At 36.8% G+C, this 23,420-nt stretch overlaps 1 protein-coding gene across 1 annotated transcript in view; it reads right to left on the bottom strand.

Annotated features, from left to right (window-relative positions):
* Positions 1–23,420, bottom strand: part of Atg2 (Autophagy-related 2) — a 359,564-nt gene that overhangs the window by 180,060 nt on the left and 156,084 nt on the right. Inside the window, exons 19-21 of the mRNA XM_090386633.1 lie at positions 19,002–19,144; positions 10,449–10,618; positions 4,384–4,550 (exon numbers count right to left, since the gene is read on the bottom strand). Of these exons, the coding sequence (XP_090242759.1) occupies positions 4,384–4,550; positions 10,449–10,618; positions 19,002–19,144 (480 nt within the window). The remainder of the gene's footprint in view (positions 1–4,383; positions 4,551–10,448; positions 10,619–19,001; positions 19,145–23,420) is intronic.

Genomic DNA, 23,420 nt, shown 5'->3' with positions numbered 1-23,420 from the left:
AAGATTAGTTCCTTGAATGCTTCCCATTTTGAGTTTGCTGTTGGTAACATCATCAGTTGGTCCCACTGTATAGAATTTAAATACTGTCTCAGACCATCATAGTCGCCTTTACGAAAACAAAAACTCTTCCCTTTACCTCTGATGGTAGTTACCTCCTTGAGTAAATCCCACTTCAACACACTGTGATCACTGCCACCTAGTGGTTCATTTATCTGCATATTCTTAATGCACGAAGAATCACTACTGATAATCAGATCAAGAGTATTGCTCCCTCTTGTTGCCTCACGAACATGCTGATGTAGAAAACAATCATCCAATAAATCCACAAAAGCCTTGCTAGTGTGCGAGTGACCAATCCACAAATTCCAGTCAATATCTGGGAAATTAAAATCCCCCATTATAAGACTCTCTGATTTACTGGCCCACTCTATGTCCCTGTACAATATCTTATTATACTCATCAGAGTCATTAGGCCTATAGCACACTCCTACTCTCAATTTTGATTTCCCTATGCTTATGTCACACCAAACTGACTCGACACTGCCCTGTCCATCGATGTCGACTGGCCTCACTTCCTTGGACTTTATGTGTTTCTTAACTAATAGCATAACCCCTCCTCCCCTCCCCCCCTGTCCTGTCTATCCTTTCTATACACATTGTATTCCCCAAATTCCAGTTCTGCATTCCTTATATCTGTGTGACACCACGTCTCTGATATCCCAACAATATCTGCTTTTGATGTTTTGAGCAATACCTCAAATTCATCAAGTTTATTTACCAAACTCCTAGCATTAGTGTACATGCAGGTATACATGCACCTGTTTCTATTCTTAGCTACCCTAACACAACCCATGTGTTTACTTGTACCGCAATGACTCCCAGCAGTCTCTGAAATATCCTGCATCTTGTTTTTCTGGCTTCTGCTCATTTCAATAGAAGCAGTGCAAGAATCACTTCCACCTCTGCCAGTGGCTACTGTTAATCTATTAGTCCTTGTATCCCCCCCCCAACTAGCAGTTTTCCGACCCACCTAACACTGCCTCGACAGCATCAGCAAAAATTCTTGCACCCTTTCTATTTAAGTGTATCCCATCCCTGTAGAAGCAATCTCTCCTGTTAACAAGTACAGTCCAGGCTGAAAAAAATTCTACCCCTTGAGCCTTGCACAATCCCTCCAGGGCCGAATTGATCGACAAGGCTCTCATCATATACTCCCTCCTATCGTGTCTGGGCAGAATTGCAGATACTTTCAAATTCAACCCTAATTCATGGCTTTTTTTCAACAGTGACCTGTACTTGCTAAGTAATTCCGCTGGTCTCCTACTCTTAATATCATTAGTGCCAACGTGTACAACTATATCACCTTTTGTGCCCTTAAAAGATGATATCCGCTCTACAACGTCATCAACCTTTGCCCCTGGCAGACATACCCTGGTCCTATTCCACCTATCCTTTTTACAAAGCATGTTCCCCGTTTCCCTGACAATCGAGTCACCAACAACTACTAGTTCCTGTGGGACCAGCGCATTCTGCCTAGGGGGCTGCCTCTGTGTTGCCTGATGACCAAGTGCAAGCTCTGGCGTTGATGTGGGCAGCTGAGAGCTTGATGGGCCCCTCAATTTATTTCCTTAGAGGGCATCCACCCTGTCCTTCAAGCTCTCAAAAGGCCCATAACAACGCTGAGTTGTCGCCTGATTTCCTTGCACTCCTTACATCGTGCACACACAAAGACATCCCCCTTGGCAGTATCATGTCCCGTACCCGATTGCTCTGCAAACATCAAGCAAGGAGTGCATTTTATAAGGCTGTGAATCAGAGGACAACTGGCCCTCTCAGTTCTGCTTTGAGCCACAGCACTTCCATTAGCTTGAGCCTTTTGCTTTGCTGCTCTGGTCTGAGTCATGATTCCGATTTATTCAATAAAATTTCAAAACAAAATTAATTCCTTAAGTTATATCCCAAAACAGTTATAACGCTATATTTATTTTTTCGGTATCTCGTGTTTTCTACGAGTTCCCTTTATACAACTTCCGTATCACGTGTACCACTATAGTTATGTATTAATTATTTGTTACGACCAAGTCGTTATATATACATATATATATATATATATATATATATATATAGTTAAAAGTACAATTTAATTGACAATAAAGTTTATCAAGATTAATAGATTTACTGATTAATTGATTGACAATATTATATTATGCACTATACTACACTAAGCTTATGCTATCGTGTAAAAATGGCGGGAATTCACGAACGGTACTTCTACGGACTCTTAAGTATTGATTAGCTTCCAAATCTCGCTACCTCAATTTAGGATCCTGAACTAAGGATCCTGACTAGGTCTATAATCTACTTATAGAAGATAATTTGATATAACAATTGGTTAATAAATCGACTAAATTTGGTTAAAAAAAAAAAGACCTCTCGTTCAATTTGTAACACGTGGATTTGATACTGTTACCGATACCTACAAAATCTCTGTCTAAGTTACACTTTAAACTAAGTATCGTAACTAGGAATATAAAGCTACTCTAGAAAATAAGTTAATATGACAATTTAAGCTAATAAATCAGAAAATAAATCAGGAAAAACTCTGTTCCAAGAGCGTCGAAGAGCTTCGTCCGCACAGGCTAACCTCGTACCCAGACTCCCGACATCTTTTGACATTATTTACGTTGATTTCAGTAATACATCTGATATGGTTCTCATTAAAGACTATTATATGAACTGAAGCAAACTGAGATTAATGGAAAGGTTCTTTGTTGAATCAAGAGCTGAGTAAAAGATAGGAGAGAGTGGTTAAATGGATATAGCTCAGGGCAGATCAGTGAAGTGAGTGGTGTCCTCAGGAAGTATTGGGGTCACTTCTGTTTCTTATCTTGCTTAATGTAACTGATGAGCAAGTGCAGGAGAAGATGTCAGTTTAATGATGATTTAAAGTAGGAAGATGGTTAATGATCAGAACTGGACCATTTTGCTTCCCATCATACAAACCACATGAGGTGATATGTACCTCTTGAATATCGCACTGAAGGTTTCAACCCTTAGTATGTCATCTGATAACTGAATTTGCCTGAATATCCATATGGTGTGAGGAAGAGTCTTTCTGTATGTGCCAAAAATAAATAAAATATAGCACACTGTACCAAAGTTGCCTCACCCACCACTGAAGGCAGTAATCTATTCAAATGATCAACAACAATGTTATCCAATAACTTCAAGAGATCTTGTTTGCCAACTTTATTTCCCCTTATTCATATCACTCCCACTGATGGGAATATACCTCCTCATTCATTTTGCTCATCCTTTTCAGGACCTTATACACCTTAATCAACAACTCCCAAAGCATCTAGTTATCAAGCTCTGCAGTCCGTACCTTGTAAGTCATTTCCTTGTAAGGACAATTAGTGCTACTTACTTAAACTGCCTTTTTTAAACCACCTTTAGAAATTCTACTAAGTCTTTTTCAGTTGTGGCCTCCAGACCCACACAGAATATTCCAGGTTTTATCTCACCATTTTCTTATATAAAGGAATAATGACATGCTTTGCCCTGCTTACCAAGGTTTGATATATCCATGTAGTTTCCTGGCCACCCACTCAAACTGCATTCTTACACTTTCCATCCATTTCAATCCTTATGAAGCAGCAACCTGGTTTTGACCATTAACATCTTAACCTTCAAATCATCATCAAAATTTGCCAGCTAGCTCTGTATTTCCTAAATGTTATTAAGGAAGGTAAGGGGGGATTCTGGCATAAATCTCTCAGAGAATTCACTTGCTACACTGGTCCACTACAAAGAATGGCCACCCTCTGCCTCCTGACCCATTTTAGGGAAAATGGGTTTTCCCTATGATTCTAATTTTCTCCAATTAATACAATAACTTACCATACAGGAAAGTATCAAAAACTTTAATGAAATCTAGGTAAATAATGTCAAAGTTATTTTCTACATACAAATGTTTTATGACCTTATTGTAAGAGTGACTTTTCAGCATTGTTTTGCTTGCCATGTAAAGTTTCTATCTATGTATTACTGATGAAGGAACACAAAGAGGTTCTGCAACATTTAATAGTTAGTTTAAACTGTTAATGAATTTTCATCTAGACAAATAAGTATCTCATTTACCAGTATTCCCATATTGCAAATGTCCTTCAAAACACAATATTAGCAACCTTATATTAAAAGATACATACAGAACTGGATAATATTAATTAATGGATACATATAGCAGTAGATAGCTTCATCAAAAGTATGTGTAACCAAATTTCTTTAAAATAAATTGGAGAGTTACATAAAAACTATGATTTCAATAGTTTTATTCATGCTGGTGATATAGAGAAGGGATACCTAAATCTTGATAACACTTACCCTGAGAGGTGTACAGAGAGTCACCTTGCCATGAGCAATATTTAAAGTTATAGCAATTTTGGTCTGTATGCTTTGCTGTTGTGTCTTTCTCTGTTTGTGGCGTTGTCTGTTCCACTGATCATATACAGAATAGAAAATACCATTGCCTTCTTCATCTGAACTAGAATCTGATAAAAAAAAATTAAGCTTTTGAGAAATTAAAACAACAACAAAAAAACTCTGGATAAAATATATGCATGCACACAAGTGATCTATCACCTGTGTGCATGCAATTAGCATGATAGTTCATACAAATAATAAGAAATAGTAGTTGTATAAAAATATACTGCAGGCATGGAAATTATTTGCACAATTACATGTAGAAATATATACTGTTGATTGTAAATTTAATATAAATCTTTGAAACTCACAATAGACTTATAAAGCTGAGTAGTAAAATTGGATCATGTTTATACTGTTATTTAGTGACTTTCAGGACCTTCAAGCATCTGAATAACTTAAATAAAAGTTGAAATAATTTGATGAAAATTAGTTATACAAAAACTAAACAGATAAACTGTATAATCCAGTGAAAAACTTTAATAACAAATGGCGTTCAGGGTCAAATGGGCAAATTTCAGCAAATTTGCCCATTTGACCCTTCATCAGCAGATAAAAACATTAAAGACAAAATTTAACAGATAGAGTTGTGCGTGCATGGTCATGAGATTAATCATTCAACTACTAGATTGCTGCTAGTTGTTGTGCGGATGCATGTGGATTTGCTGCCAGCATTTATCCAGTTTCAAGATAGGGTGTAGCCTCGTGCCCTTGCAGCGATTCATAGTTCTTGAATTGCATGATATGTTAAGCGACTCTAGCCAGAGGCGGGAGCGATAGTGTCGGGATTGGTCAATCACTTCATAACCACACTTAGGGTTAAGGTCATGGTGGGTCGACCAGTGTTCCGTGATTATGGATTGGTCAGTCTTACCAAGGTGAATTGACCTGTTGTGCTCTGCAAGGTGGTCTTGAAGGAGTCTTGAGCTCTCCCCTACATAGCAGCTGCCACAATCTTTGCAAGTTATCCGGTAAACCACACTGCTGTGCAAAAGAGGGGCAACCGGAGTCTTCACATTAGAAACCAGAGAACGCAAGCTCCTACCGTGTAGTTGCATGCATTTTATGCGGTATTCTCGGAGGATTTTCGAAATTTGGCCCAACATGCCCGGATAGTAGGGAATGTAGGCTGTAGGCATATTACCATGAGTTGACAATGGTCTCGGGATTGTGAGCTCTTCTGCTTGCAATAAGCACTTGTCTAATATGTCAGTTGGCTAGCCACAATTGGCCACGTTTTCACTTGGAAATCTGTGCACCTGGCTTCATCTGAGCTGGAATGGCTCCAAGCATCTCAACAGCACCGCCCGGGGTGCTGTTGAGATGGCTATAGGCAGAGCCCGATCTGTAGTTGGTAAACTGCCTACACCATATTGGCTTATAGTATACAGAATTTTCCAGGTGTGGACCCAAACATTTTACCAGGACATCTAAAAATGGAAGGGACCGTCCACTTCTAACTCTAAAGTGAACTGGATGAACACTGACAACGAATTGAGGTACTCCAGTAATGTTGCTTCAGAACCACGTGGTATGACGGTGAAGATGTCATTGACGTATCTGCACCATGTTGTAATAGGTACAGGCGGGTCCAGGAATATCTGTTCTTCCAATTTCTCCATGGCGATGTTGGCCATGACGGAGCTAACAGGAGTGCCCATGGCAGTACTGTGCACCTGCTTGTATAAGGAATCCCCAAAGGTAATGCCGCTGCCTGATAAGCATAGGTTGAGGGCAGTACAGATGTCTTCTGTGGATAGTGATGTTCTGCTTGGTAAATATGAGTCATTCTCCAGAAGCCTCTTTGTCAGTTTACGGCCTGTTGGACTGGAATCTATGTAAACAGGGACACTACTTGAATGACGCCATGATCTCGCTGTCAGAGATTGACAGCCCTTTAATAAGGTGAATGAACTCGCCACTGTTAGTGACAGTGTGGGCAGTATTTTCCACAAAGTGTGTAAGCGGTCATGCAATATACTTAGATAGCTCATATGTAGGTGCATTGCAGCAGGACCAATGGGCCAGAGGGGAACAGCTGGCTTATGAATCTTAGGCAGGCTATAAAACTGAGGCAGTTGACAACCCATGGCATACAGAAGCCACCGAGTCGAACCAGAAATTTTCCCTGATTTAAACCATGTATAGACTAGTTTGTTAACACTTGACTCCAGGCGTCCCAAGACTTTGATAGACTGATCTGTCACAGGTTCGTAGATGTTGGGGTCTTGTAGGAGGACGAGGGCTTTCTCTAGATAATCTGACCAGTCTAATATGACAGTGCAACGTCCCTTGTCTGCAGGAAGCATGACGATGGTGCTGTCTTTTCTTATGGAGGAAACAGCAGCATGCTGTCGGTGGTTAAGGTTAGAGTGAACAGGCCATGTGCATTGAGGATGGAGGCCATTTTGAAGCAGATTTCATTAGCAGCTTCTTCATTGAGGTTGGTAATGCTTGCTTCCACTCCCATAGCAAGTGGCTTTGACGGCAAGACAGCAAAATTCATTAAATCAGTCAAAATATTCAGCTGCTCAGCGTTTAATTGTTATCTGTATCTGTTAAATTTTGCCTCTAACATCTTTATCCTGTTTGAATTTGCTGATGAAGGGGCCCTTCATTTGTTATTAAAATTTTTTCACTGGATTATACAGTATTTATCTCTTTATGCAATGGAATCCAGTACAACAGGTCCATTTATTTTCATACAAAAACTAGTTATGAGCACCTGGAACATATTAAAAAAACCACATTAACCACTTCATTTTTCCATCCCTTTTAATAATTTGTCCACTCCTTTAAATTTATTCAAACTACCCACCAGATACTGTTTTTTTGAGTCTTTTTTCACCAACCTTGCGTAGAATTAAAACACCAGGGAAACTAAACTTTTGATAACTGATTTATAATAAGTCAAAATACCCGCATCTACAACAAATTTAACTTTACAATAAACTCTACATATAAATTATTAAAATCTGCTACATTACAATCAATAAAATGCATAAAATATACTGATTAAAACGATAAAAAACGATAATTTTCCGGTTTTTATCGTTTTAATCAGTATATTTTATGCATTTTATTGATTGTAATGTAGCAGATTTTAATAATTTATATGTAGAGTTTATTGTAAAGTTAAATTTGTTGTAGATGCGGGTATTTTGACTTATTATAAATCAGTTATCAAAAGTTTAGTTTCCCTGGTGTTTTAATTCTACGCAAGGTTGGTGAAAAAAGACTCAAAAAAACAGTATGGATATACCCAACCGCAGAGGCCTGTTTGGAGAGTACCCACCAGATGCAAATTTGTTCTAAAAATCTATTACTCTCTGGCTGAAAGCAAGTTTTTTTTTTTTTTTTTATATCCATCTTGTAACCATAATTTTCCAGTTTAACTCTATGTCCCCTTATATGTCACATCCAAGAGGGAAGGATGCCATTATCATTTAATTTATCCAAGCCATTTAAGCCTTAAACACTTCAATCAGATCCAGATGCTGCAATTTGTAGAACTATAGTGATTCTTGATGAGAGTGCCCTATTCAGATTAGAAGAGGGACATAATACAGTCAGTCCTTGTATAGCATGATAGTTGTGTTCCTATAAACCCTCGTGCAATGCAAAATTGTGCAATATAAACAGGCCCTATGGGAAAAATAGGGTTAGGTGCCGACCACCCAAGATTGAACACACATTTGTAACCATTAAATTTTTTTAAAATTTATAAAAAGGTTAAACTTCACAAAAGAAAAAAAAAAATTTAAACACTGTACAGTGGGATCACCTGATGATGTTACTAACAGCAAATTCTAAGTGAGAAGCATTCAAGGAATTAATTGTGGAAGCTACTAGACGTTTCATACCTATTAAGAAATATTGTTCAAGGTTTAGGCCTAAATTGGTTGTCAAATGAATTAATGAGACTCGTGGCAGAGAAGAAAAATGCATGGGATGCATATAAATTATCAGACGACACAAAAGTGTATGGCAGATATAAGCTAGTCTGTAATCAAGTCACAAAGGAGGTTAGGCAGATTACGAGAAATCTTTGGCAAAGGATGCTAAGAAAAACAGCAAGGATTTCTTTACTTATAAAAACTCTAAAAGGAAGGGAATGAATCTGATTGGTCCACATGATATCGATAGTTCGACTGTTGATGATCCTGCTCAGATAGCAAACACCAAACTGAATGAGTATTTTGCATCTACATTCCCACATAAGGAGTTATTAAGGTATGAAAATGCCAGAAGGTTATCAAATTGTAGCAGGGTGCTTAATGATTTTGTAATAACTGAAAACAAAGTAGAGGAGAAACTGTTGAATTTAACATAAGAAAGGCACCTGGGGTGCATGGGATCTATCCAGTTATATTAAATGAGGCGGCAAAGGTTTGTTAAGGGAAAGTCTTGTCTGACAAATTTGATTGGATATTATGATGTGGTTACAAAGGAACTGGATGCAAAAAATAAATTTTGAAATCATATACTTCAGGAAAGCTTTGACACTGTTGTGCATGGTAGACTACTGTACAAATTGGAGCAGAATGGTATTAAGAGTAAGTTGCTACAATGGATAAAAGGATGGTTGATTGGGAGAAGACAGAGGGGGGTAATCAATGGGTGCTGCTCTTTGTGGACTAATGTTATTAGTGGAGTCCCACAAGGTTTGGTGTTGGATCACTGTTTTGTATATTTATCAATGATATTGATGAAAGTATAACAGGCTTAGTGTTTGCAGATGATACAAAGGTTGGCAGAGTTGTTATTACGGTAATGGCAGTGTGCTACTGCAACAGGATCTAGAAAATTTGGGCAGATGGGCTGAGAAGTGGCAGCTGAAGTTTAACATTGACAAATGCAAAGTACTGCATATGGGTAGAAGTAACCCCAGAGAAACATACCAACTGTGTGGTATTACACTTAAGGTGGTAGAAAATGAAAAAGACCTGGGAGTAATTGTGCAGTCAGATATGAAGTTTTCTGAGCAATGCAGACCAGCTTCCAGGGCAGGTCATGGGGTTTTATCAATGATATACAGGAATTTAGCTAGCAGGGAAAAGGAGGTAATTGTCCCTCTGTATAAGGCAATGGTCAGGCCACACCTTAAGTACTGCATACAGGTCTGGAAGCCTCATTTTAGGAAGGATGTAGATTTGCTTGAGCATGTACAGAGAAGGGCAACGAGATTGGCGAGGGGAATGTAGGGATCCTCTTACCAAGAGAGGCTTCTTAAGTTCTGCAAATTGCAGCAGCTGTAAACTAGGCACCTGCGAGGTGATCTGATTGAGGTGTACAAGGCCTTGAATGGGTTGAGCACACTGAATTCTGATGGGATTCTTCCACTTGTTCAGATTATGAACGTAAGGGGGCATAAATTCAAATAGATGTGTGGAAATTTGGCTTTAGCCAGCAGGTGGTTAATTGCTGGAAAAAACTTCCATCTATCGTGGAAGTTGATAGGTTAAATAATTAATTTTTTTTTTTTTTTTTTGCTGATGCTGCATAAGTTCATACACTTGCTTTCTTGCATCACATACCACTACTACTACTAAGTGCAAAGTAGTGCATAAATTCAAATTAAGTAAAGATAGTTATTGAACAGATGTGCGGAAATTTGGCTTTAGCCAGCGGGTAGTTGATTGCTGGAACAAATTTCCCTCTGTCATTGTGTAGTTGATAGCTTAAACGAATTCAAGGAGGAACTGGATAAATGTTTAGAGGGAATGGATGTGCAATTTTTTTTTTTTTTTTTTGGCTGATGCTACATAAGCTTGCATTCCATGCCTCAATTAGTACTACTATTAATGTCTAACTATTATGGAGTGAACTAGAAAAGTGCTACATTCACAAAACTTACTTCAATAAAATGTTTCGTCAATGAGAATATCAGCCTTAAGCAATTCTTATTTATAATTTTAAAACTGTCTTTAAAACAACAAACATTACTGCAAAAGAAACTAACATACCATACTGAAGACCAGATTTACACATGGAGAAAGTCTGAAAATTCGTACTTTCTTTCATCATCTGGCTTGCTAGGTCCAAACCAGAAGACTGGTTTCTCACAGAAAGAGATTCATGTGATCGGATCAGTCGAGGAGCTGTTGGTTCCCAGAGCACCAGGTCTGTTGACAACCTTAAATAAAGCAAAATAATTGACATCTACAAATAAATTAGTTAAAAAAAATAATTTAGGTTAAATCATTTTTTTTTTATTTATTACATTTTTGAATGGCAATAAAAACTCCAATTGAGGAGTAAATACTAGTCTACATGTACTGTAAACACAGTATAACCTTGATATTATGCACCTCTTCAATACTGTGGTTTCGAATATACCATAGGTATGATCATGTCCCCCAAAAAAATTAGGAAAAAAAGTAGTGTACAAAGAACTAGTAGTTTCATATTGGAAATTGGAAAAGGTAAATACTATATATACACTCATATCTACTGAACTTCCTACAACCATATTTCCAAGATAGCTAAAAATTGGCTGTATATTTGTTTCTATATATTCTCTATTCAGTTGCAGAGTAATTTCTGTAAACAGGACTCAGACTAATTACTGTAGACAGTTTCTCCCCTCAGCTAGGGAGATGCAATAAAAGAGTATATCAATGAAACATACGAATTACAAACAGCTACCACTGGAGTGGAATACAGCTACCTTTTGTCAAGCACATTACATTAGTTAGAAAGTAAATTTTTGTAAAAAGCACATGACACCCTTTCTTTGACTGTGTTACAATTAGAACAGCAAAAACTGTTGAGGGCTAAACTACACAAAAATATACATGAACTGAGAAGTGATAAATGGAGAAATCACAACTTCCCTTCAGCACTGTAACAGGCATTTTAGTTTTCATTAGTTTTCTCGAAACATGGTAAATTCTAAGAATCAGAAATAAATACACGGCAAAATTAGTAAATCAGTAACATTGAACTAGTGGCCACCAAAAGAAAAAATTATACAGCTGCAGAAAAGTTAACGATTATCAAAAGAGTTAAGAGTGACAAAACAAAATGCAGTATATTTTATGAGTGTGGAATTCCAGAAGAAATGATCCACAGTTTGATGAAAGAAGAAAAAGAAGTAGGCCTCCAAAGAAAGAAAACTAGACTCTGCAAAAACAGTGATGTGGAGCAATGCTTATACCAGTGGTTTCTACAGAAATGTAGGGAAGGAGTACCAATAAATGGGATAATTTTGAAAGCACAAGCATTTAAATTTCATGAGCTACTTGGTGGAGATGATACAAGTTTCTGATGGGTGGCTTTAGAGATGGAAGGCTTGTCATGGGATATCCCAGATTAGTCTTCTAAGCAATCTGCGTTTGGTGTCATTACAACAGCGGAAGCTTTTCCTGAATTACTGTGTAATGTGATTAAAGATGGTGAATTCACAGATAAACAATTGTACAACTGTGACAAAATAGCCCTATACTATAAACCCCAAAAAGTCAATGGGTATTAAAAAGGCATCCAACAAAGCAGGCATGAAAATTAACAGAGAGAATTACTGTGTGCAAACAGGAAATCATAAGCTAAAGCCATTGTGCATCAGCAAAAGTCAAAGTTCCTCGTGTTTTAAGCACATCAACATGAATTCTCTACCTATGATTTATAAAAATTGCTCCAATGCTTGGATGACAAATTATATTTTTGCTTCATGGTTTGAAAGTAAGTTTGCACCATCAGTGAGATGCCACTTGCTTTCCAACAAACTTGAAGAAAAGGCTTTGTAATTGTCGAATCAATGCCCCCAGTTCATCCTTCAGCTGATATCCTGGAATCAAAAGATGGCAAGATTAGAGTCATGCTTCTACCAATGAACACAACTGCACTAATTTACTCCATGGATCAGGGCATTACTCGAGCCTTCGAAGCCTACTATCATGGTGATCTACTTGCTGGTGTTCTGAACTCAGAAATTAAAGTTCTAGAATTTCTGAAAACATTAACACTGAAAGAAATCACATACAATACTGGATTAGCATGGGAGAAAGTAAGCTCAGCAGCAACTGAAAACTGCTGGAAAATATGTATTAAAAAAAAAAGAAAAAAAAAATCACTAATAATAACCTTGAATTAGCAGCATTTTTAGAACAAGAAGCAAATGACCTGGATGCTTGGATTGAGGATGCAAAAGCTCCAGTTGTATATTATCTGTTGTTGTTATTTGTTTTTTTTAGGAGCATTAGCAACTAAGGCCACATTGCTCTGGGGATATGCGGTGGTCATTCCCTGACCTTTCCGTATCCTCCGCATTTGGTGGTCACGGGCTCGAACCTCAGTCTAATCAAGAAGCATGTGCTATGCACTGCTGCTCCTGCCCACCTGGCTATGTAGGTGCCTGCACATTATCTGAGCAGGGAAGAAATTGCAGCATCTGTGAACAGTGGGAAGACAATCGACAAACAGAAGACCAGTGACATAGGGAGTGGCACAGAAGATAATGTGAACTTATGTAAGGAAAAAGCACCAGAAATTAACAAAGTGCTTGAGAACATTAATGAGGTGATGGCATGGTTAAAATGCCAGAGTAAACATCTTCATTTATTGCATCTTTCTACTATTAAGAATTATGTACTGAAAGGGAGAAAAAAAAAAAAAAAAAAAAAAAAAACAACGAACCGATGCATAAAAGGCAAGTCAATGACAGCACTGTATTAATAGAATGTAAAGGGAATAACATAACCTTTAATAATACTTTGTCTTTTTGTCTGTATATGCATAAAACATCAGTAAATAAAGTATATATTACTAAGTAAAGTGTTTCTTAGTAAATATGTACTTAATACTTGTGTTAAAAAACTGGGGGAAATGGTGGTAAAATTTTTTTGGCTATAATGAGAGTTAAATTTTTTATCACCTAATGGTCTGTTATATCAAAGGTCGCACTGTTAATTGTATTCTAGACCAGTTTGTACATATGAGAAGGTAAAAAAGGACATTTTCACCTGAGAAAATGCCCTCGTAAAGCTTCAAGTCTATTAAAATAGCACAAACTAAAAATTATCTGTTTCATCTCTTTAAAACAGCAAAATTATCTATTAAATACACACTTACATCACATCACTGGCAAACTTACAGAAAGAATATTTAAAAATAATATGAATGAAACAGTAATATGAGTGAAACTAGTGTCATTTCTCTTCCTCATTCAAAGAATATCTGATGGAGGGGGGGGGGTTAAGATAGAAACTAAGCTTCTAATGACAGTAAGACAGCTACAGAATTCAGTTCTGAAAGGAGTTGTCAAATTGAGAAAACTAAGTGTAAAGAAAATATTTAAATCTTTTGGGTGTGAACTGTTTTCTTCTCTTCCAACTCCTGAATACTTTGTTAACATTAAGCAACTCTCATTCAATACATTAGGACCAATACTTTCCTCCTCCTCATCTTTTTGGTCCAGTTCCTCTACTTCCCTGTTTGACAAGGACTCAATTATTTCACCATCATTCAAAATTTGGAATCCAGGAGTAAAAATCACAATTTAAACATACACTGATATCTTCTTTGCATTTTCTACTAACTAAAAATTGTTTTAATGTTTCCATGACATTCTTTTATGTTTTCATTTGTTTTACTGGTTAGAACTTCTCAATTGTCTTTTGAACATTTTGTTCCATGATTTTTTCAATACTAACACATCTTTAGAATTCAGACCTTTGCTAACATGTAGCAAGAGCCCTTTAAGTTGATGCTTTTAAGAAATTTATAGCACTATTTTTCATATGCCTAACATTGTTGACATGCCAACTATACTTCTTAGCCAAAAAATATCCGATTTGCCCCTTTTCAAGGCTTCTTGACATTGTCAAATTATTGCCAATGTCCAGGCTTCAATTATTATTGAATGTTTACATTAGTAAAACACATTTTCTTTTTGGTGACATAGCAGTATTAAACAATCTTTTTTTTTATAAATCACAATCAAAAAATATCTACTCACAAAGCAAACAAGCATTGGCTAGCTGTGCTCAGTAGATGAGTGTATTTTCCAATGCCAAATTGCTTGTTGTTGTTTGTTATTTGGTTTTTAGGAGCATTAGCAACTAAGGCCATATTACTCTGGGAATATGCGGTGGTCATTCCCTGACCTTTCCGCATCCTCCATATTTGGTGGTGACGGGCTCGAACCCCGGTCTAATCAAGAAGCATGAGTTGCGCACTGCTGCTCCTTCCCACCTAGCTATGGAGGCGCCGGTGCCAAATTGCAACATATTGCCATGTACCACCAACTACCTACTGCTTCACCATGCATTCAATTGCACAACACAAATCCAGTACATATTTTTCTCTTCTCTATAACATAATATTTTAACATATTTATCCTGTGCAATCCAGAGGATGAAAAATCTGATAGTTTCTACTGTAGTAGTTGCCAAAATTATAATAACTAAATGGTTTTTTTTTTTTAATACAGAGCCTAGAACAGAGGGAACTGTGCCTATATACAAAGTAATGTGCAGCTCTGCCATTTAATTATTTCTCTAACTTAAAAACTTAAAACAATTTGCAAGGAAATGAGTATTGTTCATTGTGAGGACCGCTCATTCTAGTGTCACAGAATGACACAAGCAGTTCATTGTGGATGCAATCAGGGCAACCAATACCTGCTATCATGGAATAGACTTGAACATATACACGCACACACAAATCAAAATATATATAACTTAATTGCTGCTATTTTCATGTATTATTTAAGGATGATAACTGAAGTGATACATCAACATCCGGAAAATAGTTATTATTATCACATAACATATGCAGAAACAAAAAAATGTACTAGATGTGCCATAATTCATATGGCACATCTAAAAAAAATTAAACTATCAAGTGAAACATCAAATCTTCACAAGTAGCACAGTAGTTATAACTTCTTTTCTTCCACAGTGTGGAAAAGGTCTGAGTTTGAATCTCAATCAAGATGGAAAAATTTTTTATAGAAAGGTTGAGTTAGATGGACATGTGAAACAGATCATACAAATAAGAAATCAATGATTTGTTACAGTCATAGTTAAGTTATGTTCTACAATAAATGAAGTGAAGCTCTCAAGCTCATAAAACATCCAAATCAACTTTCCTGGTTATATAAAAAAAAAGAAGTCATTTCACAAAAAACTAATATTTGTTTCACCATGTGATATTAGTGTCAGATTGGCAAATAAAACTTTTTTGCTTTTTCTGGATACCAGTATCTGGTACCTTCTTGAAAAATACCACTCTATTCTCTGTTTGCCTGACATTATTTGAGGTAATGCAATTGTTCATGAGCATAAACACTTTGAATGAAAAATAAATACTTTCTTCAACCACAAAATTAAGGGTTTTGCCTTGCATCAGTATTTAACCCTGCTATAACTGGGGAGAGAATGACTCAAGAAAATTATATTCCTAGGCAAGCTACAAGATTCCAAAATTATTTTTGAAAACATATTTTAAGAATCAATTTACAAGCAAAAAAAAAAAAATACAAACCTGTTAATGCCACGCTCCTGTCCAAGGCAAAGGAAACTGAAATTGTGTTGTATACTGATCACATGGTGAATTCTCTGTGCTAACTGTGATTAGAATCAGAACATGACTAATGGTGGCTTTTAAGTTCACTTCAATAAATAATACACAACATACATATTTGCATATGGGGAAGAGAAGGAAAGAAACTTTGAATTAATTCCCAAAGAACGATAAATTTCACAGAAAACTAAAAGACATAAATACCAGAAATCTGGTAAAAAGGTTAGCTACTGTCACGTTTATAGACAATTCAAAAGGAAAACTATACAAGCACAACTTTTGACCAGCCAGCCAGTCAGACACTGATTTGCTAGTTTGACCTTAAAACTAAGGAACCAAACAGAAAACATTCTTGGTCACAATCCCCAAAGAAGGCAAAAAGGTGAACTGGTTTTCTGGGACCAAAACAGTCTGATCCTCATTTTTAAAAAAGGGGGGCACCACTATCACCAGGACATATTACTCCAATCTTTCATTCCCTCTGCATCTGACTGCAAAGGCAAAATATAGAGAAACATCAAATGTGTGCTGTTACTTCATGGCAATGCCTGTGACTGAAATTTACATACTGCTGCCACATGAATAGCAAGCCAATGTGGATTTTAAAATGTTCACATCTGAAACACTATCCTGACTTCTGTCTTTCAGATTATCTGCCTTTCTTCCCATAAGTCAGAGGTTCCCAAACTTTTTCAGTTCACGATGCCCTTACTGTCCCAGTAATTTTCAGGGTGCCCCTAGGCCAAAAGAAATACAGTAATACCCTGACTTATGCAAACTCTGAGTTACACGGTTCTTGATTTTTTTCATTTGGCAACACTGCCGCCAATGATCTTCAAGGTCATTTTTCATATGCTATCGATATACGGTGCCACGGTGGAGAGTGAGAGCGAAAGATGAACAAAATTCAACTTTGCTGCTGCACGAGCTGCACACATATACAAGAATTTGCATTCCAACTGTCATATTTATATGTGTGCGTTCGAATTCATGCTCAACTTTTGTCAGAAATTACATCGTTTTCACAAATAAAAAAAAAAAAAAAAAAAAAACTTTCCAGGCTTTAAGGTTTCCAAAGACCGATTGACAATGATGGTCGACGGGAATGCAGCTGGTGACTGCAAGTTAAAACCTCTTAATTTATCGCTCCGAAAACCCAATAGTTTTAAAAAATATATCTAAAATTAGCTTACCAGTGATTTGGAAGTCAAATCATAAAGCTTGGCTGACAGCTTCCGTTTTTGAGGACTGGTTTGGTCACCACTTCATACCCGAAGTCAAACGTTATTGCAAGTCTAAACAGATTCCATTTAAATTGATCCTTCTTATTAACAATGCATCCGGTCACCCTCCTGCCACCCTAATTAATTTCGACCGACGTGTGAAAGTTGTGTGTTTTTGCCTCCAAACACAACCAGCTTGCTTCAACCAATGGACCAGGGAGTCATCAAAACATTCAAGGCCTACTACACGAGGCGTTCATTTGCACGTCTGAATGAAGCTATGAGACAAAATAGACTTTTGGAAACAATTCGATGTTTTAGATGCCGTAAGAATCATTGAAGGATCTTGGGATGAAATTCACAAAAAAACATTGAATGGTGTCTGGAAGAAACTTTTTCCATTTTTTTTTCAAAAACGAGACGAAAACAACGCCAGAAACTGATCATGTCGCTCATATGATAGAAGAAATTGTTAATCTTGCCAGGCAATTAGATTTGGAAGTCAATGGTGATGATGTTAACGAGCTGTTGGATTCACATAGTGAGGAGCTGACAATGAATGAGCTTATAGAGATGCGTGAGCAAAACGTCACTGAATTATCCGACACTTCAGACCCAGTTCCACCAGAAAAGCACATTACAATTGCAAGCTTGACAGAAGGTCTCAGCTCAATTGAAAAGGGCTTAAAAATTTTAGAAAACAGACCCCAACGAAGAACGCATTATAGCTACAAAGCAAGGAATAAAAAATTATTAGCTTGCTACGAAGAAATTCTGTGTGAAAAAAAGAAGGCGCTGTGTTGTCAGACAAATTTGTTAGATTTTATGAAACCATCAACATCGAAATAACTTTTCTACGTAACTCATTTATTTTTTTAATACATAATTTGTATTAATATGTATAGATAACTGCAATTTTATTAAATATTTTTCTTTTAAACTAGTGTTTTTGTTAGTCCTTGGTCCCAATTAAACAAAATTTATATGTATTTATATGCAAAGTTGTACACCGATTTACGTGAATTTGACAAGCGATTTTCGTCGGACCCACCTATCGCGTAACTTCGGGGTATTGCTGTACCTAAGACAGTGGTTTTTGACCTTTTCACATATACTTATCTAATAATTTTATTCTTTATATAGAGGTACTAAATAAATATCAATGTTTATTTAGTACCCCACCATAAAATTAAAAATATGCAGTACAATGGATAGCGTACACCTTTTTATAAAGAAATAAATATGTAAACCAAAATTACATGGTACCCTGGTTGAAAGGCACTGCCCTAAGTTGTAATTTCGAGGTATCCCACAAAATGTTTCAGGAAATGCATTTGAACTGGTGACAGAAATGCATCTTAGTACAGGTAGCTATAAAAAAAAAAAAAAAAAAAAAGTACTGTGTATACTGTGTGCACAAGATGTTTTATGCAAAAAAATCCTTTGCTTGGAAGAGGTTAAAGAAATCCATTCGTACAATAGTATATGCCGCTAAAGAACCATTATGGTTCTTTTGTGACATCATACTTCCCTAGCATGATTGCAATGTAGTATGACTGCAATGAGTATTGATGTGGTAAAATATTTGACCACAAAAATACACGTCTGTCTCACATTTCTGTTACATTCCATTGTTAGGTGCCGCTAAAGATGTTTTCACATCTGCCCATATGCTAATAAATACAACATATAATAAGAATTTTCATTTTCATAATTTGAATGAATTATGAATTAAATGCAGAAAACTAAAAAGGAAAATGCTTCCTTTACCTATTATAAAGCACTTCATAGAAATGTTTATTTGGCAAGAAGAGATTAAGACTAGGAATATTAAATTCCAAGCTAAACCTTGCATTATGTACACTCTTTTGAATGAATTCGTGAATCCGAAACTTATCAGCAGGCATTATGACCTAACAATACAAAAATATACATTAGTAATGACGCTTTTTTAATATTATTTATTTATTTTAATATCATTTATTTTATAACAGTTATCACTTCAAATATTATAATTTTCATGATTTCTAAATAAACTGACTTTTAACAAGTCCCAATCACAAAAAAATAAATAAACATATAAAATAAAATAAAAAAGAAAAGCAGCAAAGTATAAAATTAAAGTCAAATCAGCACCAAAATAATTTAATTTCATATTTAACATTTCACTGTTTAGTGTGAGGTACGACAGTAAAGTTGCTGGACTGATGCTGTTGGAGTCACGTTCAATGTAATGAGTTTGAAAATAAATGGAAGTGGAATGTTGTAGTTCAAACTCACCAACAGATAGTACAGAGATTGTCCACCATATTGACAGGTTGCAATTGACAAGTTTCATTAGTAGCAGCATTCCATTTATGAACAAATATCAGATTTTGTTTAAACTGAGAAAATCTGCAACAGCAATGTGTATGAATTGTTAAAAACTGTTTATAGTAATGAAATGTTGCATTAGCATAGGCACATGATGCAAGAAAGCAAGCTTATATAACATCAGCCAAAAAAAAAAACCTCCAATTTCACCCATCTACTCGCTCCAAATGTTTGTCAAGTTCTGCCTTGAATCTAAGCTATCAACTTCTACAACGACAAATGGAAGTTTGTTCCAGCAATCAACCACCCGCTGGCTAAAGGCAAACTTCCACACATCTATCCTACAACAGTCTTTCCTCAATTTGAATTTATGCTCTCTCAAGCAATTATTCTGAGCAAGAGGAAGAATCCCATCAGCATTGAGCATACTCAAACAATTCAAGGCTTTACACACCTCAATCATATCACCTCGCAGGTGCCTAGTCTCCAGACACTGTAATTTGCAAAACTTCAGCCTTTCTTCATAAGAGCAACCCTTTGTTCCATTCACTAATCTTGTTGCCTTTCTCTGTACTCATTCCAACAGTTCTACATCCTTCTTAAAATGAGGCCTCCAGACCTGTATACAGTACTCAAGGTGTGGTCTGACCATTGCCTTATACAAGGGGATAATCACCTCCTTATCAATGCTAGAAAAATTCCTGTATATCATTGACAAGACACCATGAGCTACTCTTGCAGACCATCTGCACTGCTCAGAAAACTTCATATCTGCCTGCACAATTACCCCCAGGTCCTTTTCATTCTCTACCACTGTCAGTGTGGTACCACAGAGTTGATACGGTACTCTGGGATTATTGCTTCCCATATGTAGTACTTTACATTTGTCAATGTTAAACTTCATTTGCCACCTCTCAGTCCATCTGCTCAACTTTTCTAGATCCAGTTGCAGCATTGTGCTGTCATTGGTGTCATTAACAACCCTGCCAACCTTTGTATCGTCTTCAAACTTGGACATTAAGCCTGATATACCATCATCAATATCATTTATAAATACAGAAAACAACAATCGACCCAACACTGAACCCTGAAGGACTCCACTAATAACATTAGTCCAAGAAGAGCAGTGTCCATTGATTACCACTCTCTGTCTTCTCCCCTCAACCAACACTGTCTTCTCCCCCCCTGTATCCATAGCAGCAATTTGTCTCCAATGCCACATTGCTCCAATTTGTACAGCAGTCTTCCATATCAAAGGCTTTTCTAAGATCCAAATATATGATATCAAAGTTATTCTTTGCATCCGGTTCCTTTGTGACTACATCATAGTATCCAATCAAATTAATCAGACAAGACTTCCCCTTAACAAACTCATGCTGTGTCAGAACTGTCTTGTCTAGATGATCTTGCAATGCTTCTTTAACCTGTGCCTCCATTAATTTCCCTGGAACAGAAGTTAAACTCACAGGTCTATAATTACTTGTCAGCCTTTGATCCTCCTTTGTGGATTGGGGTCACATTTACACATCTCCAGTCCATGGGTACCTCCTCTGAGTCCAGGGAAGCTCTCATAATTATGGCTAAGGGTTTGCTTACTTCCTTTGCCACCTCCTTTAATATAATTAGATAGATTCCATCCACTCCAGGTGCTTTTCTTGTGTTTATCTTCAACAATTTCTCCTCCACTTTACTCTCAGTTATTACAAGATTATCTAGCTTACTGCCAGTGTTGAATATACCTCTGGCATTCCCCTCCCTGAATAATTCCTCATGTGTCATATGTTAGTTTGAATGACATAAGTGGTTCCAAGATAGACATGAGGATGTTCACAGTGACCGAAGAAGTGGACACCATCAACCTCTCAAAATGAGGACAGAGTTGCAAAAGATGATCTCTTGCCGCAATTTCTTTTGCGGCAAGAGATCATCATTTGACTCTAAGCGTGATGGCTGACGACTTGGATATGAATAAGTAGAGATTCATCAAATTCTGCATGAAGATTTAGGGAAAGGGAAGGTCTGTGCAAAATTTGTGTCGCACAGCATCACAGATTTGCAGAATTAACAAAAATGAAGAGTGTCAGGTGAAGAATTCAACCATATTTGTCAAGACCATCTTAATTGCCTCGTCTGTACTGTCACTGGAGACGAGTGTTCAGCGTTTCAGTACAACCGAGAGAAGAAGCATTCAAAATCACCATCAAGGTCCAAAAAGCTTCATTTACAGAAATCCAGGAAGTCAATGCTGATCATTGTTTTTTGACAGTGTGATTCACAAGGAATTTTTAGTTGAAGTGGAGAATCAATGATGCATTCTACCTACAAATACTTAAATGACTTTGAAGTGCATTTTCTGGGTGAAGCTTCAATTTCAAGAAAAAGGCATCTGGTTCTTGTTGCACAACAATGCCCCCCCCATTCTGCACTTGTTGTGAAGACATTTCTGATGATATGTGGCATTGTACTGATTAACCATCCACCCTGCTCTCAATCTAGTACCAGTGAACTTCTTCCTCTTTCCCAAAGTGAAAACTGTCCTCAAAGGACAATAATTTCAGGATGTAAAGAAAAACTTAACTGCCAAACTGAATATAATTTATCTGGATGCCTTCACTGACTCTTTTCAGAAGATTTTGGAGTGGTGTAATAAGTACATTCAATCAGGAGGATTACTCCGAATTAAAATTAAAATAAAATTTTAAAAAATGTCTAAGTTTGAAGATGATACAAAGGTTGTCAGGGTGGTTAACACCAGTCATCAGGGTGATCTACTGCAACAGGATCATAGAATATTGGGTGATTGGGCTGAAAAATGGCAGTTGAAGTTTTAACATTGACAAATGCAAGGTCCTGCACATGGGTAGCAGTAACCCCATAGTAACTTATCAAGTGTGTGGTACTATAGTCAGGGTCGTGGAGAATGAAAGAGACCTGGGGGCAATTGTACAGTCAAATATGAAATTCTCTGAGCAGTGCAGACATTCTTCTGCCAGGACAGCTCATGAGGTTTTGTCAATGATATACAGAAACTTTGATAGAAGGGATAAGGAGGTGATTATCCCTTTGTATAAGGCCTTGGTTAGGCTGCATCTTGAGTACTGTATACAGGTCTGGAGAACTCACTTTAGGAAGGATGTAGAACTGCTGGAAATGGTGCAGAGAAGGGCAACCAGATTGGTGAAGGGAACAAAACTGTGCTCTTAACTAGAAAGGCTTCTGTACTGCATGCAAATTGCAGTGTCTCTAGACCAGGCACCTGTGGGCAAGCATTGACTGGATTGAGAATGCTGAGTGTTAATGATATTCTTCCTATTGCTGAGACTATACACATAAGGGAGCATAAATTCAAATTGAGGAAGGAAGGTTGCAGAATAAATATGCAATAGTTTGCTTTTAGTCAATGAGTGGTTGATTGCTAGAACAGGCTTCCATCTGTTGTTGTGAAAGTGAGTGGGTTGAATGAATTCATGGATGAACTAGGCAAATTCTTGGAGGGTAGGGATGGGTGATGTTTTTTTTTTTTTTTTTTTTTTTTTTGGCTGATGCTATATAACCATTTTTGAGCTCCTTCACTTCACTTCTTTTTATTGCAGTCTGGGAACTTTATCACCACACCTTACATATAAGCTACTACACTTCTGAGAAGCTAACTATATATGCTTATTACTCAGTTTATACACTTTACAAAAGCATGTGTTGAATAAGATTGATGAAAAGGAATTTGCATCCATCAAAAGAATAAAAATGGCAAAAAAATCTGAACATAAGGGTATGATTAGGCATGGGACAAGGTTAATCTCACATATAAAATGCATATTCCACCTTGAACACCCTGCCAAAAGGAAAAAAAAACTAAAATAATAATTTTAATAATAA

This window comes from Mastigoproctus giganteus, chromosome 12, assembly GCF_048544385.1.
Source record: "Mastigoproctus giganteus isolate SK-2022 chromosome 12, ASM4854438v1, whole genome shotgun sequence".
Lineage (NCBI taxonomy): Eukaryota > Metazoa > Arthropoda > Arachnida > Uropygi > Thelyphonidae > Mastigoproctus > Mastigoproctus giganteus.
Note: the sequence above shows the minus strand (reverse complement) of the source record. Positions and strands in the feature narration are given on the sequence as shown.